This window comes from Equus caballus, chromosome 18 (genome assembly GCF_041296265.1).
Source record: "Equus caballus isolate H_3958 breed thoroughbred chromosome 18, TB-T2T, whole genome shotgun sequence".
Taxonomy (NCBI): Eukaryota; Metazoa; Chordata; class Mammalia; order Perissodactyla; family Equidae; genus Equus; species Equus caballus.
In genome coordinates this window covers 24,902,945-24,921,575 of record NC_091701.1, presented here as the reverse complement: position 1 = coordinate 24,921,575, position 18,631 = coordinate 24,902,945, and the positions used below count along the sequence as shown (strand labels likewise).

Here is an 18,631-nt window from a genome sequence, read left to right as displayed (position 1 = left end):
TACTGGGGGGCTTTGGGGAGAAGAAGAAGGAAAAAAAGTGAAAGATTGGAAATAGTTATTAGGTCAGTTGCCAATCTTTAAAAAAAAAAAAGAAAGAAAGAAAGAAAGAAAAGCTGACATTGTCGTAGATAAATAACTTCCTGACGCCCATCCCTAGGAGGGAATTGTGTTTCCAAAATGATTATTTTTCCAGCAATATTTTTAACAATCATATGATTCTGTTCAATTGTTACATGAAAAGTCTTAGATTTGCAGTTATTGATTAGAAGAAAGTGATTTTAAGTTTAGAAATTATTTTTTGGAACACATTATATTAATTGGAAATTAACAGATTAATAACTTGTTGAACAAATTATTGACTGAATAAACAAGTTTTTATTTCGTAGGCTAATTCTAATACCAAAGAGCCAATTATTTGACTCAGATTAACATTATTCTAAGCATATATAGTGTATATTGTTCCCCCTGTTGCTTCTGGCATTTGCTTTATTGGGCTAATGTTGAAATATATTAGATAACAGTCTTTAACAGGTATTTGAATAAAGAACTGGCAAGGCCAAGGTAGAGCAAAATATGAACTGACATGGAAAGTCCTGAACTAAAACTAACTGAATATGCTGTTAAGATTCGGCAAATTTAGTGGTGAAACATAAAACCAGGCTGCGATTTGTTTATAAAGAAAGAAATTATAAATAGCTTCATAACAAAATAAGTTCGAAGAGCTAAATGTTAATAAAAACTGGTTTTAACTTTCTATCACAGAAAATATGAGGAAAAAGCACATACATGATAAATAACAGAGTTGAGTAAAGAGAAAATTTCGAGTGCTTGTGATTTATCTTATATGCATTTATTGGTATTTTACAATGAACTCTTATGAAACAGCTTCCTCTGAATATGACTCAACTTAAAAATGAATCTAAAGATGATGAGGATGGCTGATGTAGAAATGAAAAAGTTTTTTTCCTCTATCCATCTTAGATTTGTTGGCTGGGGCCCTGTAGATTAGACTGACAAAAGATAAATTAACAAGAAAAAAACCCCAGAAGTTTATTAACACATGCATCATGCATACATATGGGAGAACTCAGCAATGAGTAACTCTAAGAGGTGGCTAGAACTTGGACTTATATAGCGTCTTAGCAAAGAACAATAAATTTGTAGAGAAGTAACAAGACAAAAGAAAAGGACTTTGAGTTTCTAGGGATCGCAAATTGTGGGAAGGTAAATATATGGGAAAATGGATGGAAGAGGGCCAGTAAAAGTTGGTGCAGGTCCATCTTGGCAACTGACTTTCCATCTTCCTCATGGCCATAAAACTTCCCTGCGAAAGAGATTTACGGCAGTCTTCATTTCTCAGAAGTTTTAGTCAGATAGGAGAAGCTCCAAGAAAGCTTCTTTCTATATCTTTTGAATTTCAAATGCCTTCAGTTCAAAATAATTCTTATGCTAAAGTGGCATATTTTTGAGGTAGCATATTTTGATCCTATCTTTGGAGAATTGGGTTCTGAAAGATATTTTTGTGTATGTTGACTTGGGATTCAGATTATCCATTTAATAATATTACTAAAACTTGAGATTTTTGTATGAAATAGTCATCATGTAAACCGAAATTAAATGTAAAAAAAAGCAGAACTGTGATAAAACTCATGTTGCATTTTAAAAGAGAAATGTGATATAACGCGGTGACTATGGTTGATAGTATCGTACAATGAAATTTGCTAAAAAAGTAGAATGTAAGTGTTCTTACAAAAAATAAACAAGTAAAAAGTAAAAAAATAAAAGAGAAACGTGAAAGGTAATAATGTAACCATTGATCTGATTCTAATTTAATGTGTGGCTTACATATATTAAACCATAATGTTTCAAACTATTTGAGTAGTCATAATTCACAATTACATATCCATATTTATGATAGACCTTTATGAACATTGCAGGCATTAAAGTAAACCACAAATATAAACAACGGATTAAAAATATGTGCACATCTATAATCTTTTTGATATATTAAAATTTACTTTAATTAAATTCCCAGTTTTACAAGCTAAAAGACCTTTAAACTACCCAAGATGTTCAATTCAGGGTTCATATTTATTTTCAAAGCTTTGTAAATGCTAACTTGGGCATTTAAAAGTTTTCAGGATAATTAATTTACATTTGGTGGTTAAAACGGCTTTTTAGAATTCAAAAATTGCCATCTATTGGTGTTAAAATGTAGGCACATTAATAAGTTTCTTTATTCCTATAAAGAAGAGAATGACAGCTAAATTAAAGTACCATGCAACCGTTATCATTTAAGAGCTTCTAATCTCAAAGAACCTATCTTTGACCAAGGACTACACTCTCTGACATCTAGTCTCTCAGGTCCTAGAGCAGCAAATTACAATTACATTACAGCTGGGGTATGTGGGAAGGAAATTTCAAGTTTACTCCTCATGGCAAAGAAACTCAGAAATTCCATTCTTCAGATTGAAAAAGGAAAGAGACATTTGATATTATACAGTGATGGCAAGGTTATGGGGAAAAGAGGCCCTCCAGCTATTGATAGCAATGTAAATTTGACCCATCCTTCCCACTTCTAGAAATTCATGTAAAGAACAGCAGGAGTATAAAGACACATGCATAAAGATTTTCAGTGCAGTGTTTTTGCTTCTATAGCAAAAAGAAAAAGAAAGAAAGAATGTATTTTCTATTAAGAGGGGAACTACTTAATAATTACAGTTCATTCTTACAATGAACTACTCCAATGTCATTAAGAAGGTGTGAAAAGGAAATTCATATGAAGATGGAATTTTAAATTCATACTTTGAATCCTCTCTCCACTCTAAAAACACACAGAAGTGATGATAAAATATAACAGGAGATAATGAAAGAGATGTAGCCTTATTAACAAACAAAATATATCTCTGAGGAACAGACATAAAACAGAATAACAAATGGTGAGCTGTGTTGAAACTGGATGCCTGATTGGGTTGAATATGGAGTTTAGATCTCAGGTTTAATGGAAAATAAACCTGTCCCACATGAAGTTGGGGACTGGAAGCAGGCTTGCTGCTAGAAACCAGAAAATGGAATAGGACTTCTTTGCTTTTGAAAGGAGAATTAAAAAAAAAATTGCTGCTGTTTGCTGTCTAAGATGGTACTTAAATGAGTTGTGTACATAGAGAGATGGGATGACATAGGCATGGCAATCAGCCAAGCTTCTGGCTGGCTTAGAGACTGAATTTGATAAAAATCCAATATCACGTTGGGATAGAATCCCACAAAAAGACAAATATAAGATGTATTTCTGAACCAAGAGTGTTGGTGGTATAGGGTGGGCTGAAGAGAAAGCAGCAATGCCTATATATAGGGGCAAATAAACACATAGAGAGAAAATTAAAAACTCCTATCCAAGATGAGATTGCAAATCAAAATTCTAAAATACAAGAAGAAAACTCATAAAACCACCCATCAAAATCAATCATTATAAAATGTTATATATTTTATATAGATATCATATATTATATCATATATTATATATGTAATATATAATATATAATATTTGTGAATTTACTCAAGATTAAATAAAAATATCTTTGTAAAAAGGGTTTAAAATAAGTATATTTGAGATACTCAAAGACAAAAAAGTAGAAAACAGCATCCCTGAAATGAACAAGAGTATACATAAATAGGCAGAAAGATAAATGATACATAAATATAGATATAGATTTAGATGACAGAATAATTGTAACAGGAAAAGTTGGAGAGTGAGATGTATTAGATTTGAGAATGAAATATATCAGCATGAAATTTAAAACCAACTCTATACTGGACACAGATAAAGTGAACTGAAAAATAATATATCGTTCACCCAGAAAGTATCACAGAGAAAAAGACAAGAAATTAAAAAGTAAGAATGAGGTAGTCAAGATATGTGGTTGGAAGGCTACAACAGAGACTCAAAGAAATTCCATGACAGAATATAGGTATGAACAGAAAAAACAAACACTCACACACAAACAGAATGGCTAAGGTTTACCTGAATTGAAAAACTTGATTCCTCAGAAAGAAGTACATTCAGACTTCTGGGTAGAATTAATTAAATTAACCCAAACCTCTATAAGCCATTTTGAAATGGCAGAACATCAGATACTAAAACTACCAGAGAGGAAATCAGATTATCTAAGATCATATTAAGAAAGGCAACGAGATTTTGGAGTAATTAGAAGCTAAAGCAAAAACACTTTCCGGCAAGTATTCTATACCCAGCTAAAATATTAGTCTAGATAATTTAGACACACAAAACGTAAGGCATTTTTCCACATAAAGCCTCACTAATAAAATTATTAGAGCAATAAGAAAATAGAATTTAGTGAGAGACATAAGTTTAAGGACCAAAATAAAACTGATGAGACTAAGAAAAACATGCTTTAATGATAAAAATTCAATTTACAATAAAGTTTTTGCAGTCTTAAATATTTTACATTAAATAACATCTTATCAAATTTTACATGGCAAAACTTTCAGAAACTAAGATCAGAAAGCTATGTCAGGAGCAAGAAATTTTATTCATTTATTTTAGCCAATGAAAAATTAAGTGGAAGAAAAATAAAAAAGAATGTAGAAGATCTAAATAATTAATGTTTAAGTCAAAATAATAAAGACATAGCTCTATTCCTAGAAGGCAAAAAATAAACCTTCCTTTAAAAGGCTGATGAATTTTTTTTTAAGTGAGAAAGGTTGGCCCTGAGCTAACATCTGTGCCAGTCTTACTCCATTTTATATGTGGGACACCATCGCACCATCGCTTGATGAGTGGTGTAGGTCCACACCCCGGATCCAAACCCACAAACCTGGGCCACCAAAGCAAAGAATGCCAAACTTAACTACTATGCCACTGGGTCAGCCCCTAAATTTTTTTTAAATAAGCGTTTCTTGTCACAAACAAATTCAATAAATTCCAAGAAGTAGAAATAATACAGACAAAACTCCTTGATGATAGTACAAAAAATCTAGTAGTTGTGAAGAGTAAACCTCCTTTCCACTTGAAAATTTAATAATAAAATATAAACACTTTAATTCTACAGGGAATCAAACTGCAATTATAGAGCTTTTCAAAAATAAAGATACATACATATCAGAACATATAGAGTATAAGCAATACATTGTTCAAAGGAAAAAATCATAACTTTTTAAGTTTATATGCAGGATGTCCCAAAACTCTGTGTATTTTTAAGCTTTAACAACTTTAGAAGTGTAAATGCTATAAAATTAAAAAAGGCAACATTTGAAAGTTTATTTTTAATGTATAGTATATAATATAATATTTAGTTTTGTGAATTGAATAATAAATTTTTAAATTTTCCTACTAGTTTGCCATCTTCAATTAGAAGTACTGAAAAAAAAACATTAAAAATGCTTTATTGAAAATTTACAAAATTATATGTAATTAAGACTCAATTTACAAAACTATAAGAAGTTTAAATAAACTTTCAAGTGATGTTTATGCTTGTAGCATTTATATTTCTAGAGTAATTAAAGATTAAAACTGCTCTAAGACTTTTGAGACACCTATATTTACATTAAGAAATTAAAAATCAAAATTAAATTATTTAACATTATGTAGCAGAGACAATATTCACCAATTTTCCTTACACATTACTGTATTTCTGAACTCTCCTGCACTTAGATTGGGGCCAAGTGACTAGGTCAATGGGCTGTTAGTAGAAATGACTACAGTAGTCCCCCTCTTATCATGGGGGATACAGGTATTCTTCATTTCATTGCACTTTGTTTTATTGGGCTTCACAGATACTGCGTTTTTTACAAGACCCTCGACCAGCACAAAGATTATGACTCAATGAAGGCTCAGATGACGCTTAGCATTTTTTAGCAATAAAGTATTTTTTAATTAAGGTGTGTGCATTTTTTTAGACATAATGCTATTGCACACTTAATAGACTACAATATGGTGTAAACATAATTTTGAATGCACTGGGAAACCAAATATTTGTGTGATTCACTTTAGTGAAATATTTGCTTTATTGCGGTGGCCTGGAACTGAACCCCCAGTTTCCAAGATATGTACGCTCCTACATTCCAAGCCCCTTAATGGATGCCTGAAACCATGGATAGTACCAAACCCTATATATACTATTTTATCCAATACGTACATACCTATGATAAAATTTAATTTATAAATTAAGCACAGTAAGAGCTTAACAATAAAAAATACTAAAATAAAATAATTATAATTATATACAGTATTAAATGTTACCATCGATTTTAGCAACCTCAGCATATGATTTTTTGTTTCTTTCCTTATTACATTGAGAACTGTCAGCTTTTCACTTCAGGGAAGCACTTTACGGCTTCTCTTCAACATATCCAAATTGCCACCATCACTACTCTTGTACTTTGGGGCCATTATTGAGTGTTATTAAATAAAGGTTACTTGACCACAAGCACTGTGATATGGAGACAGTCCATCTGATAACCAAGATGGCTACTAAGTGACTACTGGGCGGGTAGTGTATACAGGGTGGATACATTGGAAAAAGGGATGATTCACTTCCCAGGCAGGACAGAGCAGGACAGTGAGAGACTTCATCATGCTACTCAGAACAGGACGCAATTTAAAATTTATGAATTGTTTATTTCTGGAATTTTCCATTTAATATTTGCAGACCACCGTCAACCACAGGTAACTGAAACCATGGAAAGCAAAACCATAGATAAAGGGGGCTGCTATACTATAGCACTTCCATGCCAAGGTAATCAAGCTATAGTGAGCATCCTCCCACTATTTTTTCTCTTGCCCCAGTGACCTTTCAAAATGGGTCTTTTTAAAAATGGGTCTAGAGGGCATACGTCCAAGTTGGAGGAAGGCTACCTGACCCTATAAAATTTTATGTGCACAGGCAGTGAACTTTATATTGAGCTAGGCCACCAGATTTCAGAATATGTTACTGCAGCATTGCTTATTCTGACTAATGCAGTGTTTAACTGAAGAAGTTAGAAAATAGCAACAAAACAAGGAAAAGGAAAACAGAAAAATAGATTATTTTTTTAATTTAGAAGGAAGAAAGAGAAATAGCATAACTGGAAAATTCAAGAACCAGGTTTTTGAAAGAATAACTAACATGGCTAATGCATTAACTGAACTAATAAAGAAAAAACATTGAAAGTGCAGTACGTGAAATGAGAATGGAAAAATAATCACAGATGCTGAGGAAATTATAAAAGTTAAGCTATCTATGTAGCATCATAGAAATGAATTTAAAAATCTGTATTAATAAAATCATGAATTTGAAAAATATACATTTCCAAAATTAACTCTAGAAAGAAAAATAGGCAATTTATTTTATAAAAATAGAAAAAAATGATCAATATTTTCCCCTCTCACCATTCCACCAAAATCTCCAAGTCCAGCTGAAAAATTCTACCAGATATTTAAGGAACATTGTTACAATGCTGTTTCACCTCCTCCTGAGCATTTGAAAGGAATAAAAGCTTTTAGGTTATTCTTTTGAGCAACATAATATTGATTTTACAACCCTAAAAGTTAGGACTTTTCATACATGTGAAAATTACAAACCGTCTCTCTGATGACCAATGATACCATCATTCTAGATAAAATATGAGGAAATCAGCAATATATTAAAATAATAATTCACCGTGACAAACACCACCCTCCATTTAAAAACAAACATGGTCCGAAATGAAAGAAGCAGCAATAATACAGAATAATATAGACATTTAATCTAGAATAAACTGGGAGCAATATTTGCAACACAGATCACAAATAATTAGATGCCCTAATACACAATAGCTCTTTGAGATCATTTTTAAAAAGAGCAACAAACCATATAAAAGTGGGCAACGTTTGTGGAAAAAGAAAGATAAAAGGTTCTTAAACATGTGAAAAGACAATCAGCCTGACCCATAAAAGAACGTCAAAACTATAGTGAGATTGTGCTTTTTTCAATACGGGATTGATGATTATTAATAAAACCAATAATATCCTATAATGGTATGAGTAAATGAGGTAGGCACTTTGATGTCAGTGGATACCAGTGAAGCCCCATGGAAGAATGTTTGGCAATATGTATCAATGTTTAAAATGTGCATATGCTTTCCCTACAATTCCACCTCTAAGAATTTATCATACAAACATATGTAATGCATTTGAGGAGTGATATATACAAAGATAATCATTTAAATTTTTTAGATTTAAATAATGTTTAATAAGCTTAAACCAATAGATATATAGAGACCCTTACATGCACACCCAACTCACACAAAATATTTTCAAATTTGACCATATGTTAGGTTCCCAAAAAAGTCTTAAAATTTTGAAATAATTGACAATTTAAAGAAAGTATTCTCCATACACAAAAATTAAGTTAGAAAACAGCATTAGAAAGGTGAGAAAGCCACGCACATGAAAAATAAAATCACACTTCAAAATAATCAATGGATTAATGAAGAAATCATAATACACGTATTTAAATATTTAGAACTGAATGAAACGGCATGTACTAGTCAGTAAAATTTCTATGATGGCTTTTTTTTTTAAATAGACTTCAATTTTAAAAGCAGTTTTAGATAACAGCAAAAGAGAGAGGAAAGAACAGAGAGTTCTCATATACCCCCGCCACCTCCATATACATAGCCCCCTTCACTATCAACATCCCATAAGAGAATAGTACATTTGTTACAATTGATGAATTTGGATTCCTACACTGATAGGTCATTATCACTCAAAGTCCATAGTTTACATTAAGGTTCACTGTTGGTCTTGACAAATGAATAATGATATGTGCCGCTATAGTATCATAAGGAATAATTTCGCTCTTCTAAAAATCCTCTGTGCTCTCTGCCTGTTCATCACTCCTTCCCCCTAACACCTGGCAACCACTGATCTTTTTTCTATCTCCATAGTTCTGCGTTTTTCAGATTGTCATATATTTGGAATCATACAGTATGCAGCCTTTTCAGATTGGCTTCTTTCACTAGTAATGTGCATTTAAGGTTCCTCTGTGCCTTTTGATGACTTGATAGCTCATTTCCTTTTAGCATTAAATAATATCTCATTGTCTGGATATACCACAGTTTATTTATCCATTCACCCATGGAAGACATCTTGGTTGTTTCAAAGTTTTGACAATTATGAATAAAGCTGTATAGGTTTTTGTGTGGACATAAGTTTTAAGCTCATTTGGGTAACTATCAAGGAGTGTGATTGCTGGATCATATGGTTAAAGTATGTTTAGTTTTCTAAGAAACTCCCATACCATCTTCCAAAATCACTGTACAGTTTTGAATTCCCTCCAGCAATGAATGAGGAGTTCCTGTTGCTTCACATTCTTGCCAGCATTTGGTGTATCACTGTTTTGGATTTTCACCATTCTAATAGGTGTGTGATGGTATGTCGTTTTAATTTGTGTTTGCCTAATGACATATGCTGTTCAGAATCTTTTTTTGAGCTAAGTACCACTGAATTGTTTTTTTTTTGGGGGGGGGGTGTTTGTGAGGAAGATTGGCCCTGAGCTAACATCTGTGCCAATCTTCCTCTATTTTATGTGGGATGCTACCACAGCATGGCCTGACGAGCAGTGCTAGGTCTGCATCTGGGATCAAAACCTGCCACCACGGGCAGCCAAAAAGGGCGTGCAAACTCAACCATTATGCCATTGGGCCAGCCTCACCACTAGATTGTTTTTAATAGCTATATATTGCAAAAGACCTGAGGAGGCCGAAATAGGGTACTAGGTACAAATATTGTGGTATATCCATATAGTAGAATACCTTGCAGCAATTTAAAGGATGGAAATCACTATAAGACACTGACATGGACATTTCTCTATGATTAACTGTTGAGTGAAAAGTGAAGGAACACAATAGTGGGTATAGTATGTAATATTTGTTTAAATAAAAAGAAAAAGAAAAGTATATTCTTTTCTATAATAAAAAATATTTCTAGAAGGATTCACAAGAAACTGTTGTCAATAAGGGGAAAGAGTGGCTAGGGAAAAAGAGCGAGAATGTGTCATAATTGTACAGTCTCCTCTTTTGATTGACTGTCTTTCCAAGAGTGGTGATAGATGGCTGCTGACTCATATACCTTTTACTCTAGATTCCATTGGAAAAATGAACATACATTTTTCAAGTCAGGTCCCGGGGTAGGTCTAAGAGTTAAGGATGAAGTGATCTTTAGCAAAAGAATGTAACAAAACTAACTGGCGCTCTGTGTAATGAAAATCCACCATGGGCTTCTGTGAACGGCAAAGTGTTATTCTTTTCTGTTTAGATTGTTTTGTTTTCCTTCTCCAATGTTGTACCAGTAAATACAATGTGAAATGGTGAATTTAATCGTTGTTTAAAATTAGTCTGGATAGTTAGAACCAAAAATATCCTACAATGGAATAGTGATTTTGTTAGAATTATATGATTAATTGTTTATGAAGAATTTCTAAATACAGCGCTTTTTTTTCCTTCCTGTAACCAAGCCTATGGGATACTTTTATTTATTTCTGATGAAAATAATGTGGTGAGCTCTCCACTGTCTAGGTGCTGTAAAGCTAACAAAATACTTTGCATATTGCTTCTTATGAGCCTTACATATTTTTCTTTTGATTCTTCCAGTGGCCGTTTTAAATCTTTTACAGGTTTCTCACTCTTCTCCCCCTTCAATCCTGTATCTAAAGAAGAATATACCCTCCATTTTGCCCAGATGGGCTCTTCTTTAGATATTGATGCTGTGACCTCCTACTTCCTCTGGGACCTTAGTCACTTTTCTTGTTTATGTCTTCAATTTCTTTCTCCACAGTAATTTTTCTTCCTCTGTGTAAATATACCTAGTCCAATAACCTCAAAAACATTTATTTGATTTTATTAAGCTTTTCCCATCTTCCTCCTTTGCTTCATTAAATCATCTTGTGTCATGTAGTTAGATGTCTTGTCTCTCACTTGTTTCTTCATTCTTTGGGATCTAACATCCTATCTCTACCTTTGATGGAAATTGCTGTTTTAGTGGTGGCCAGGAATGATCCCTCAGTCCATATTCTTGTCTGTCTGAGTCCTACTCTGCCACTCAGTAACTATGTGAGTTCAAATAAATTACCAAACCTCTCTAAGTTTCAATTTCCTGACCTGTAAAATAGATACGATAATAATAATAATAATAACCAAAAATAGGTACACAATATGAGCTTAACAAATGATGCCTTTGACTATTAATACTGTGCATTGACTTCTTTCTCTGCAACATCTGACTTTTCTCTGCAACACATGTCCTCTCCTTGAAACATCTTCTTATGAATTCTCATATTAGATTGTCCTCTATTCATTTACCATTTAGATTTCTCTTTTTATTTCATTTCCCTTGCCCTTTTCCCTCCGCCTATCCCTTATGTGTAACTTAAAAATGTTTGCTGAATACATAATGTGTCTCAGGAATTGCATAGATTTTTCTCTTAATTTCTCTGTTTGTTCCTTCTCGTCTTTCTGCAAGCTGTCCCTAGCAAACTCTTCTGTTCCCAAAGTTTCAACCATCACCTCCAGGTAAATGCCTCCCAAATTTCTATCACTGAAATTAACTCCGTGCTTCAAACCCATTCTTTCCAATACTATGCTGAACATCTCACTTTCTCTCCAAGTCAGAAATTCTTCCTCGTTTCTCCATTTCTGTTAGGAACATCTTCACCCCCCTACCCATTTGGATTTAAGACAGAAAGCACCTTTTGACACTCCTAACTTTTGACACTCCTAACTTATAATCATTTTCCAAGTCCTGCTGATGCTACCTGTACACTTTCTCTAACGTCACCCATTCCATTCTTTCCTTTAGCATATCACAGCCTAAAGTTAAGCCTGTATTCTCTCTCATTCACAACTTTGTGTGGCCTACTATTTTTTTCCCTGGAAATGATTGGCTTCAATCCATTCTACACACAGCTTTGGCTTTCTCTCACTTCATAAGCTGTAACCTGCGCACATTCTTTCTCAAAACCTTTTAATGGTTCTCCATTGTCTATAAGATTGAGACCCTTCTTGAATTGGCAATCAATATTTCATGAACTGTGGCCCCAAACTGTGTTATTATTGCTTCTGGAGCAAGTCCCACCCTTTCCTGTCTTTATACATTTATGTAGGAGTTGCATCTTATGTGTGGATTATATTCAGCAAATAAAGCTAAAACTGCATATGCTCAAAATTACTATTGCCATCCATAAAACTCAGTATACATGGTTCTGTATATATAGTTCTGATGAAAATTTGTACATATGACCGTATTATTAAGAAAGTAATTTTGGCATAAAATAAAGAATGCATATACAAAATAGAATTTTATGGTGGATTCACACGGAAGTGGAAAAGAGACCAAATTAAGAAAGAGCTGGTTTACTTCCACCATCTACGCCCTGACATATTCCCATTGAGTAGCATGAGTAATCACCATGTTATTAAATTGTTCTCTCCCTCTTTTTCTGTTCTATTTGATTTTTGTTTTGCAGAGGGGATTTATTTCAATGTTAAGACTATAAATGCAAGGCAGCTGTCTATATGAAATGCTTTTTTTCTTGTGTCCATATGTAATATTCACTGCCATCATCCTAAACCCCTTTCCAAATAACATCTCAGTAAAGCTTGTTCTTAAACTTCCAATCATACGTATTTTCTACTTCCTTGAAATTCCATAGCACCCTGTGATGGTTGTATGGCTTTTATATTTTTCTTTTTTTCTGTTCAATATTAGAATGTTTGTCACAACTAGACTTATTGCTTCACAAGGTCAGGAATTTGTCTTTCCTATCTTTCTACATTCTTCAGTAGCAGGCAGACATATAATACTCAGTAAATATTTGCTGAATTGAAGCCAAACATGGTCAGAGAAATAAATATGTATGTGGTATTAAAGGTGAGTAGTGTAAAAATTAAAAAGAAAGATTGCAATTCAAAGACCAGTCTTTAAAAAGACATCATAAATATATTACTGAGTAAATTCATTTGGATTTTATCAAAGATTCACTCCTCTTCATACCTATATCCTTAATATTAACTGCTAGCCATATCCCAAAACAGAAATGATCCTGTTATAATATGTCGTCTTTTATTAAGATTAAAGCAATTCAAGCAGTTTATAAAATTTTAACTCTATTTTTTTAAATGGCCAAAACAGTTTAACAGAGAAAAGAGAATCTCCAGAACAGATCATATAAATTTATTTTGGGAAAGCAGCACAGTTTTTAGGGATTCCTAGAAACTTTTAGTTTTCCTATAGCTGTTGACTTTGTGGTGGCTTTTAACCTAAACTGTATATTTCAAGATAACACAAACCAAAATAGTTTTTATAATGTCCTGAGTATGTGTGTGTGTGATTGTACTAGCTGTCATGATACCAACATGCTGATTTTTGTTTTTTCTGTTTGTTGTTGCTGTTGTTACTTGGCTTAAAGGGCAAAACTATGATTTCTATAAGAGTGTAACATACATAGTTATCAAGTTGAAAACATCATGAGAAATAAATCAGAAAATATTATGTAGAACTCAACTTGATAATAAACACCTAATATAATTTTCTGCATGTAATATGTTTTTAAAGAAGAATTAATAAAGACAAAGTTTTTAAAGATTTTGGTTTTTTAGATATTGGATATTTATAATTTCCATAACACATTTTAATATGATTAATCTTTATTTTGTTTTAGTAATACTAATTTGACCAAAAATATACTTAATAATACTAATTTGACTAATAATACAAATTTGGCCAATTTTTTATATAAAAAGTAAGGAGGTTACACAAGAAAATCTGTAGTATTTGTTCTTTTAAGGTGGTACATCCAATGACTTGACCACATAGGGATTTTTCTTGATATGAATCAAGTAAAAATCAACATTCTTTAAGCATATTCACTAAGCTCATTTGCTTTTGGATATTCCCCAATTAATGGTCATGAATTAGAAATTTAATTAAACTTGTCATATCTAATGTACGCTCTTATCTACATTTTCCTAAGAGTTAAAACCAAACAAATAAGAAAGGGAGAAGCAACAAAGCTTCAACATCCCTTGCAAAATCAGTGGGAGAACGGAGCTATTTAACCTTGTAAATTTTGTCTAAGTTATGTATTCATATTTATTCATTTATCTGGTAACATAATCTGCGTTAAAGTTATTAGTCATTTGAATAAAATTTTTCTTTACCTTTTCCAGGCAGCATTTAAGTCAGGGATGACAAATAGGTTTTACTGCTATTCTGACTCTAAAAGATTCATAGTGATTTATGGACGGGTTTGTTGAAACAATTCTAAGGTCATTCTGGAGTCAATGGTTAAGAATGTCATGATGGATTAGAGATGTCTGGGGAAAAAAGGAAGTTGCATCTTGATTTACCAAACTAAAAATGGAAATTACTATATTATTCTTGAACTCTCCCTTCATTCTATTATACTTGCAGATGATCCCATACAATTTAATACTTAAGTATAGGATGTCATATTTTAGACTACAATTAAGAGTTATGCATTGATCTTGCCTTACTAACTAGATTACAAACTCCTCAGTAACAGGGAAAGTCATGACTTTCTTATATTTCCTAATGTCTCTAGGAAAGTGTAAGGCATAGAGTCAACTCAACATAGAAATTGTATAATGTATCTGGAGAAACTAGCAGACTTTATGGCACATGTGCATAATTTCATCTTCATCATTTTAAAAATGAACTAGTATTTCTTTTTCAGAAAAGTCATGCAGAAATACGGTAGAAGGAAAATAAAATAGCACAAAAGAATTCAGTGAAAAATCCATCTGTCTCCTACTCCAGGTTTCCAGTACCTCAATCTTCCTCACCAGATGCAGTCACTTTTGACTGTTTCCTGTGTAGCCCTCCAGAAAGAATTCGTGTAGAGACAAGCCTTTCCATGTACTTATATTGATATATGTAAGGAAATATAGTCATAGATAATGGTAAACAGATAAATCTCTTTTAACATATAAGAAAGTCTATCTCATGCTCAGTTCTATGTCATTTTTTATTGACATGTTTTGGAGGTTGTTTTATATTAACTTATGCAGAATTATCTCATTATTTCTCACTCAAGCATATAATTTCAATGTATGGATGTACTGTAATTGATATTACCAGAATTGCAATGATGATTTGTTACCAGTCTCTTGCTAATATATCCAAAGCAGCAACACGTATCCTTGCATATGCATCTTTGTGCATTTGGGCAAATATATTAATGAAAAAAATTCTAAAATTAGAATTACTGTGGTGAAGAGATGATGAATATTTCATTTGCTGGATTTCATAACATTGCCCCTCAGAGAGATTATCCCAATTTGCAGCTCCCTCAACACTGGAGCTGTTTCTTAAACTATCATCAAATGTATCTAATATCCAACATTTTGATCTTAATCAATCTGATAGAAAAAAATGGTATCAAATTGCTTTTTCTGGTTTACTATTTTTTAATCGAAATGTATTTTGAACATCTCATGTTCATAAGCCATTATTGATTCATTGTGGATCTTGCACTTGAATTGGGTTATTCATCTTTATCTTATTGACTTGTAAGAGTACTTTGTATTTTAAAGAAATACTATATGCCCTTTTTGTCAAACATAATATTTTTCTAGTTTATTGACTTTGTACATAAATTTTCTTGTTGCAATGTGGAATCAAAAATTTATGAAATTAAGTTTATCAATTTGTCCTTTATGTTCTCTGGGTTTGTGTAATGACCATTTCAAGTTTTTTTTTTTAACATCTACTTTATTCTAGAACGTTTGTTTGTTTAGTTTTTCATTATTTTGAAATGCTTACTCTTGGATCTATCTAGGATTTATTTTGGCATAAGGTTCAAATAAAGATTCAGTTTTATGTTTTTCCTCCAGATGACTAATCAATGATCTCAACGTCATTACTTTTGTAATTAATTTTTCTCTACTACTGTATTTTGAATTGCCAATTCTTTGTATATTAAACCACATACGTAAATGAGTCAATTTCTGGTGTCTCTAAACTATTTAATTATTGATCTATTTATTGACATTCTTGTATAAAATGTTTTAACTACTGTTACTTTAAAAAACTTCTAAATATTTGGCATGACACTTCCTAATCATCAATCTTCATTTATTTTTTATTATAAGACTTCTAATGATATTTGCAGTTTTATTTTCTTATGTTTAGGATATACTCATAGGATTGCAATAGTATTGTTTAGTGTTTTATTGGGATTGTATTAATTTGGGAAAAATAATGTCTTTACAGTGATAATGCTTCCTCTCCAAGACCAAACTATATTCTTATCCAAGGCTTCTTTTAGGTTTCCTTGTAGACTTTTTAATTTCTTCATATAAATTCTATACAGTTCTTGTTTAGTTTAACCCAAAATACATTGTTTTATGGTGAATTTTTTAATTGGTCTTTTCTTCTACAATATTCTATTTGAATATATGAAATCTATTGATTTTTATACAATTTTTGAAACTAGCTACCTTTTTTTGAATGCTTAGTTTCTTATAGTTCTTATTTAGTTTTTATTGATTTTATAATTATATGATTATATTAACCACATACTCTTTTCTAATTTTATACCTCATTTCCTTCTAATGTCTAATTGTATTAGGTAGTATTTTTAAAACAACATAAAATAATAACATTATTAGTTTTATTTACAATATTAAGGCAAAAGTTTACAATGTTTCTTAATTTATATTACATTTATTAATGAAGTATCCATCCATTCTTGTTTCAAGAGTATTCTGATCAATAATTATTCTTGAATATTATCAAATATATTTAAATTAACTGTGGAAGTGATCATTTCTGTTTTTTTCTTATTTGATCTATCCTGATATACAGAATTATGAATATATATCTATAAATGAAACATCTTTTCATTAGAATTTAAATTAGTTCAAAATTTAGTAGCCTTTAAGGTTGAAGAAGACAGTTAAATACGCAATGACTCTTGGACATATACAATCTACTATTTTTTATTTCCCTTTTATTTCCCCCACTCATTTTATGAGATGTTGGTATGTAGTCACCCAATAAGTAGTATTTACCCTTAGGTACATTTTTAAATTCACATTACACCTTAACATTCTATAATCCAGAAAAGATAATCAATTAGAAGAAAAATACAAATAATCTAGAAAGAAGGAATAATTTGCAATAAAAAAAAACGTTACATAGACAATGACCATTGCTTTCTATGCATTTCATATTGTTACTTTTGAAATATGCTGGCTAAACAATATCATTTTATTTTTTTCCTTCAAAGTCAATAAAGAAAAACATATTTCTATAAATTCTGTCTGTATATTCCTTAGCTACCAAAATTTTTAGTAACATTTTATATTCTTTTATGAAAAGAACTGTGCATATGTCTAGATGTGAATTGTTGAGGTGTTGAGGTTATAAATGTAAATAGAAGGACATCTTCTCCCATGAAAATAAAAAATTTAACTAAATTTAGGGCTCCAAAGACACGGATAGCATTTACCTAAATTTAGGACTCTGAGAGGGACTTATATGCAAATGTATCCTTAAAGTTGGGTTTTAAAAGTATTTTAGTTAAATTTTCAATTAGTCACAGAAATTTTCTTTAAATGCAGTAAGACAATAACTTGAAAGTAAAGAAAATATCAAGACTTTAACAGTACCAGCACTTTAAGAACCAGGGCAAGAACTATTCGAATACTGTCATGAAAATAAAGTGTCAAACTATCAACAAATAGATTTCTCACTAACGGCAAGTAATCCTGCTTCTGATTGAAGACAGTCATGACCACTCATTACAGTGACTTAATTACAAAATCAAATGCATGCTGTTTCTGTTTTTTTAAGGGAGATGTATCAACAAAGCATGGGTATGTGATGGAGATATTGATTGTGAAGATCAATCAGATGAACATGACTGTGACAGTTTCTTGTGTGGACCACCCAAGTACCCTTGTGCTAATGACACTTCAGTCTGCCTGCAGCCAGAGAAACTCTGCAACGGGAGAAAGGATTGCCCTGATGGGTCTGATGAAGGCGATCTCTGTGGTATTGCATGTCTCACTGCATTTGCTTCTCTCTGGATACTAGAACATTTTAGTCCACTTGCTGATACTTAATTATGGTAGCATTCATTCCTTCCATCCATTCCCCTTAAATGTAACTTTTAGCATTGAACCCTACCTACATTTTTCAGGCACTGTAAGTCATTAAAAATTTTTAAATATTATCAGAAGTTTCTGAAAGTAAAGCAGAAAAGGCTAGCCTATATCCAACTAACTTAACAATTGTATAGCTGTGCTCATCATTTATGTCTCTAGATGGTCAATGCTGTTTCCACAATTGAACTGATTGTTTTTTGTCAGTGAGTCCTTCAGAACAGAAGAATCTTGTTATGTCTGACCTATGGGATGAAGTTTACTATTACCCAGTGGCTTTTGTCATGCTTTCTAATCATTACAATAGAAATTGTTTTTTAGAAAGAGGGAAGGAAAAGACTAGATAATGAAACCAGTTGAATATTACTCAATTTTTTACGATTTTCTCTGAAGTTTTTAGTCCTCATATAACAGCTTTTTTTAGCGTGCTTTATCTACTTAGAATGATGATTTCAATCTGATAGCTTTT

At 31.9% G+C, this 18,631-nt stretch overlaps 1 protein-coding gene across 4 annotated transcripts in view; it reads left to right on the top strand.

Annotated features, from left to right (window-relative positions):
- LRP1B (LDL receptor related protein 1B) overlaps window positions 1–18,631 on the top strand; it is a 1,824,397-nt gene that overhangs the window by 1,163,453 nt on the left and 642,313 nt on the right. For all 4 annotated transcript variants that reach the window (XM_070241833.1, XM_023622537.2, XM_023622536.2 and 1 more), the window contains one exon: window positions 17,852–18,052. In XM_070241833.1, coding sequence (XP_070097934.1) covers window positions 17,852–18,052 — 201 coding nt within the window. The remainder of the gene's footprint in view (window positions 1–17,851; window positions 18,053–18,631) is intronic.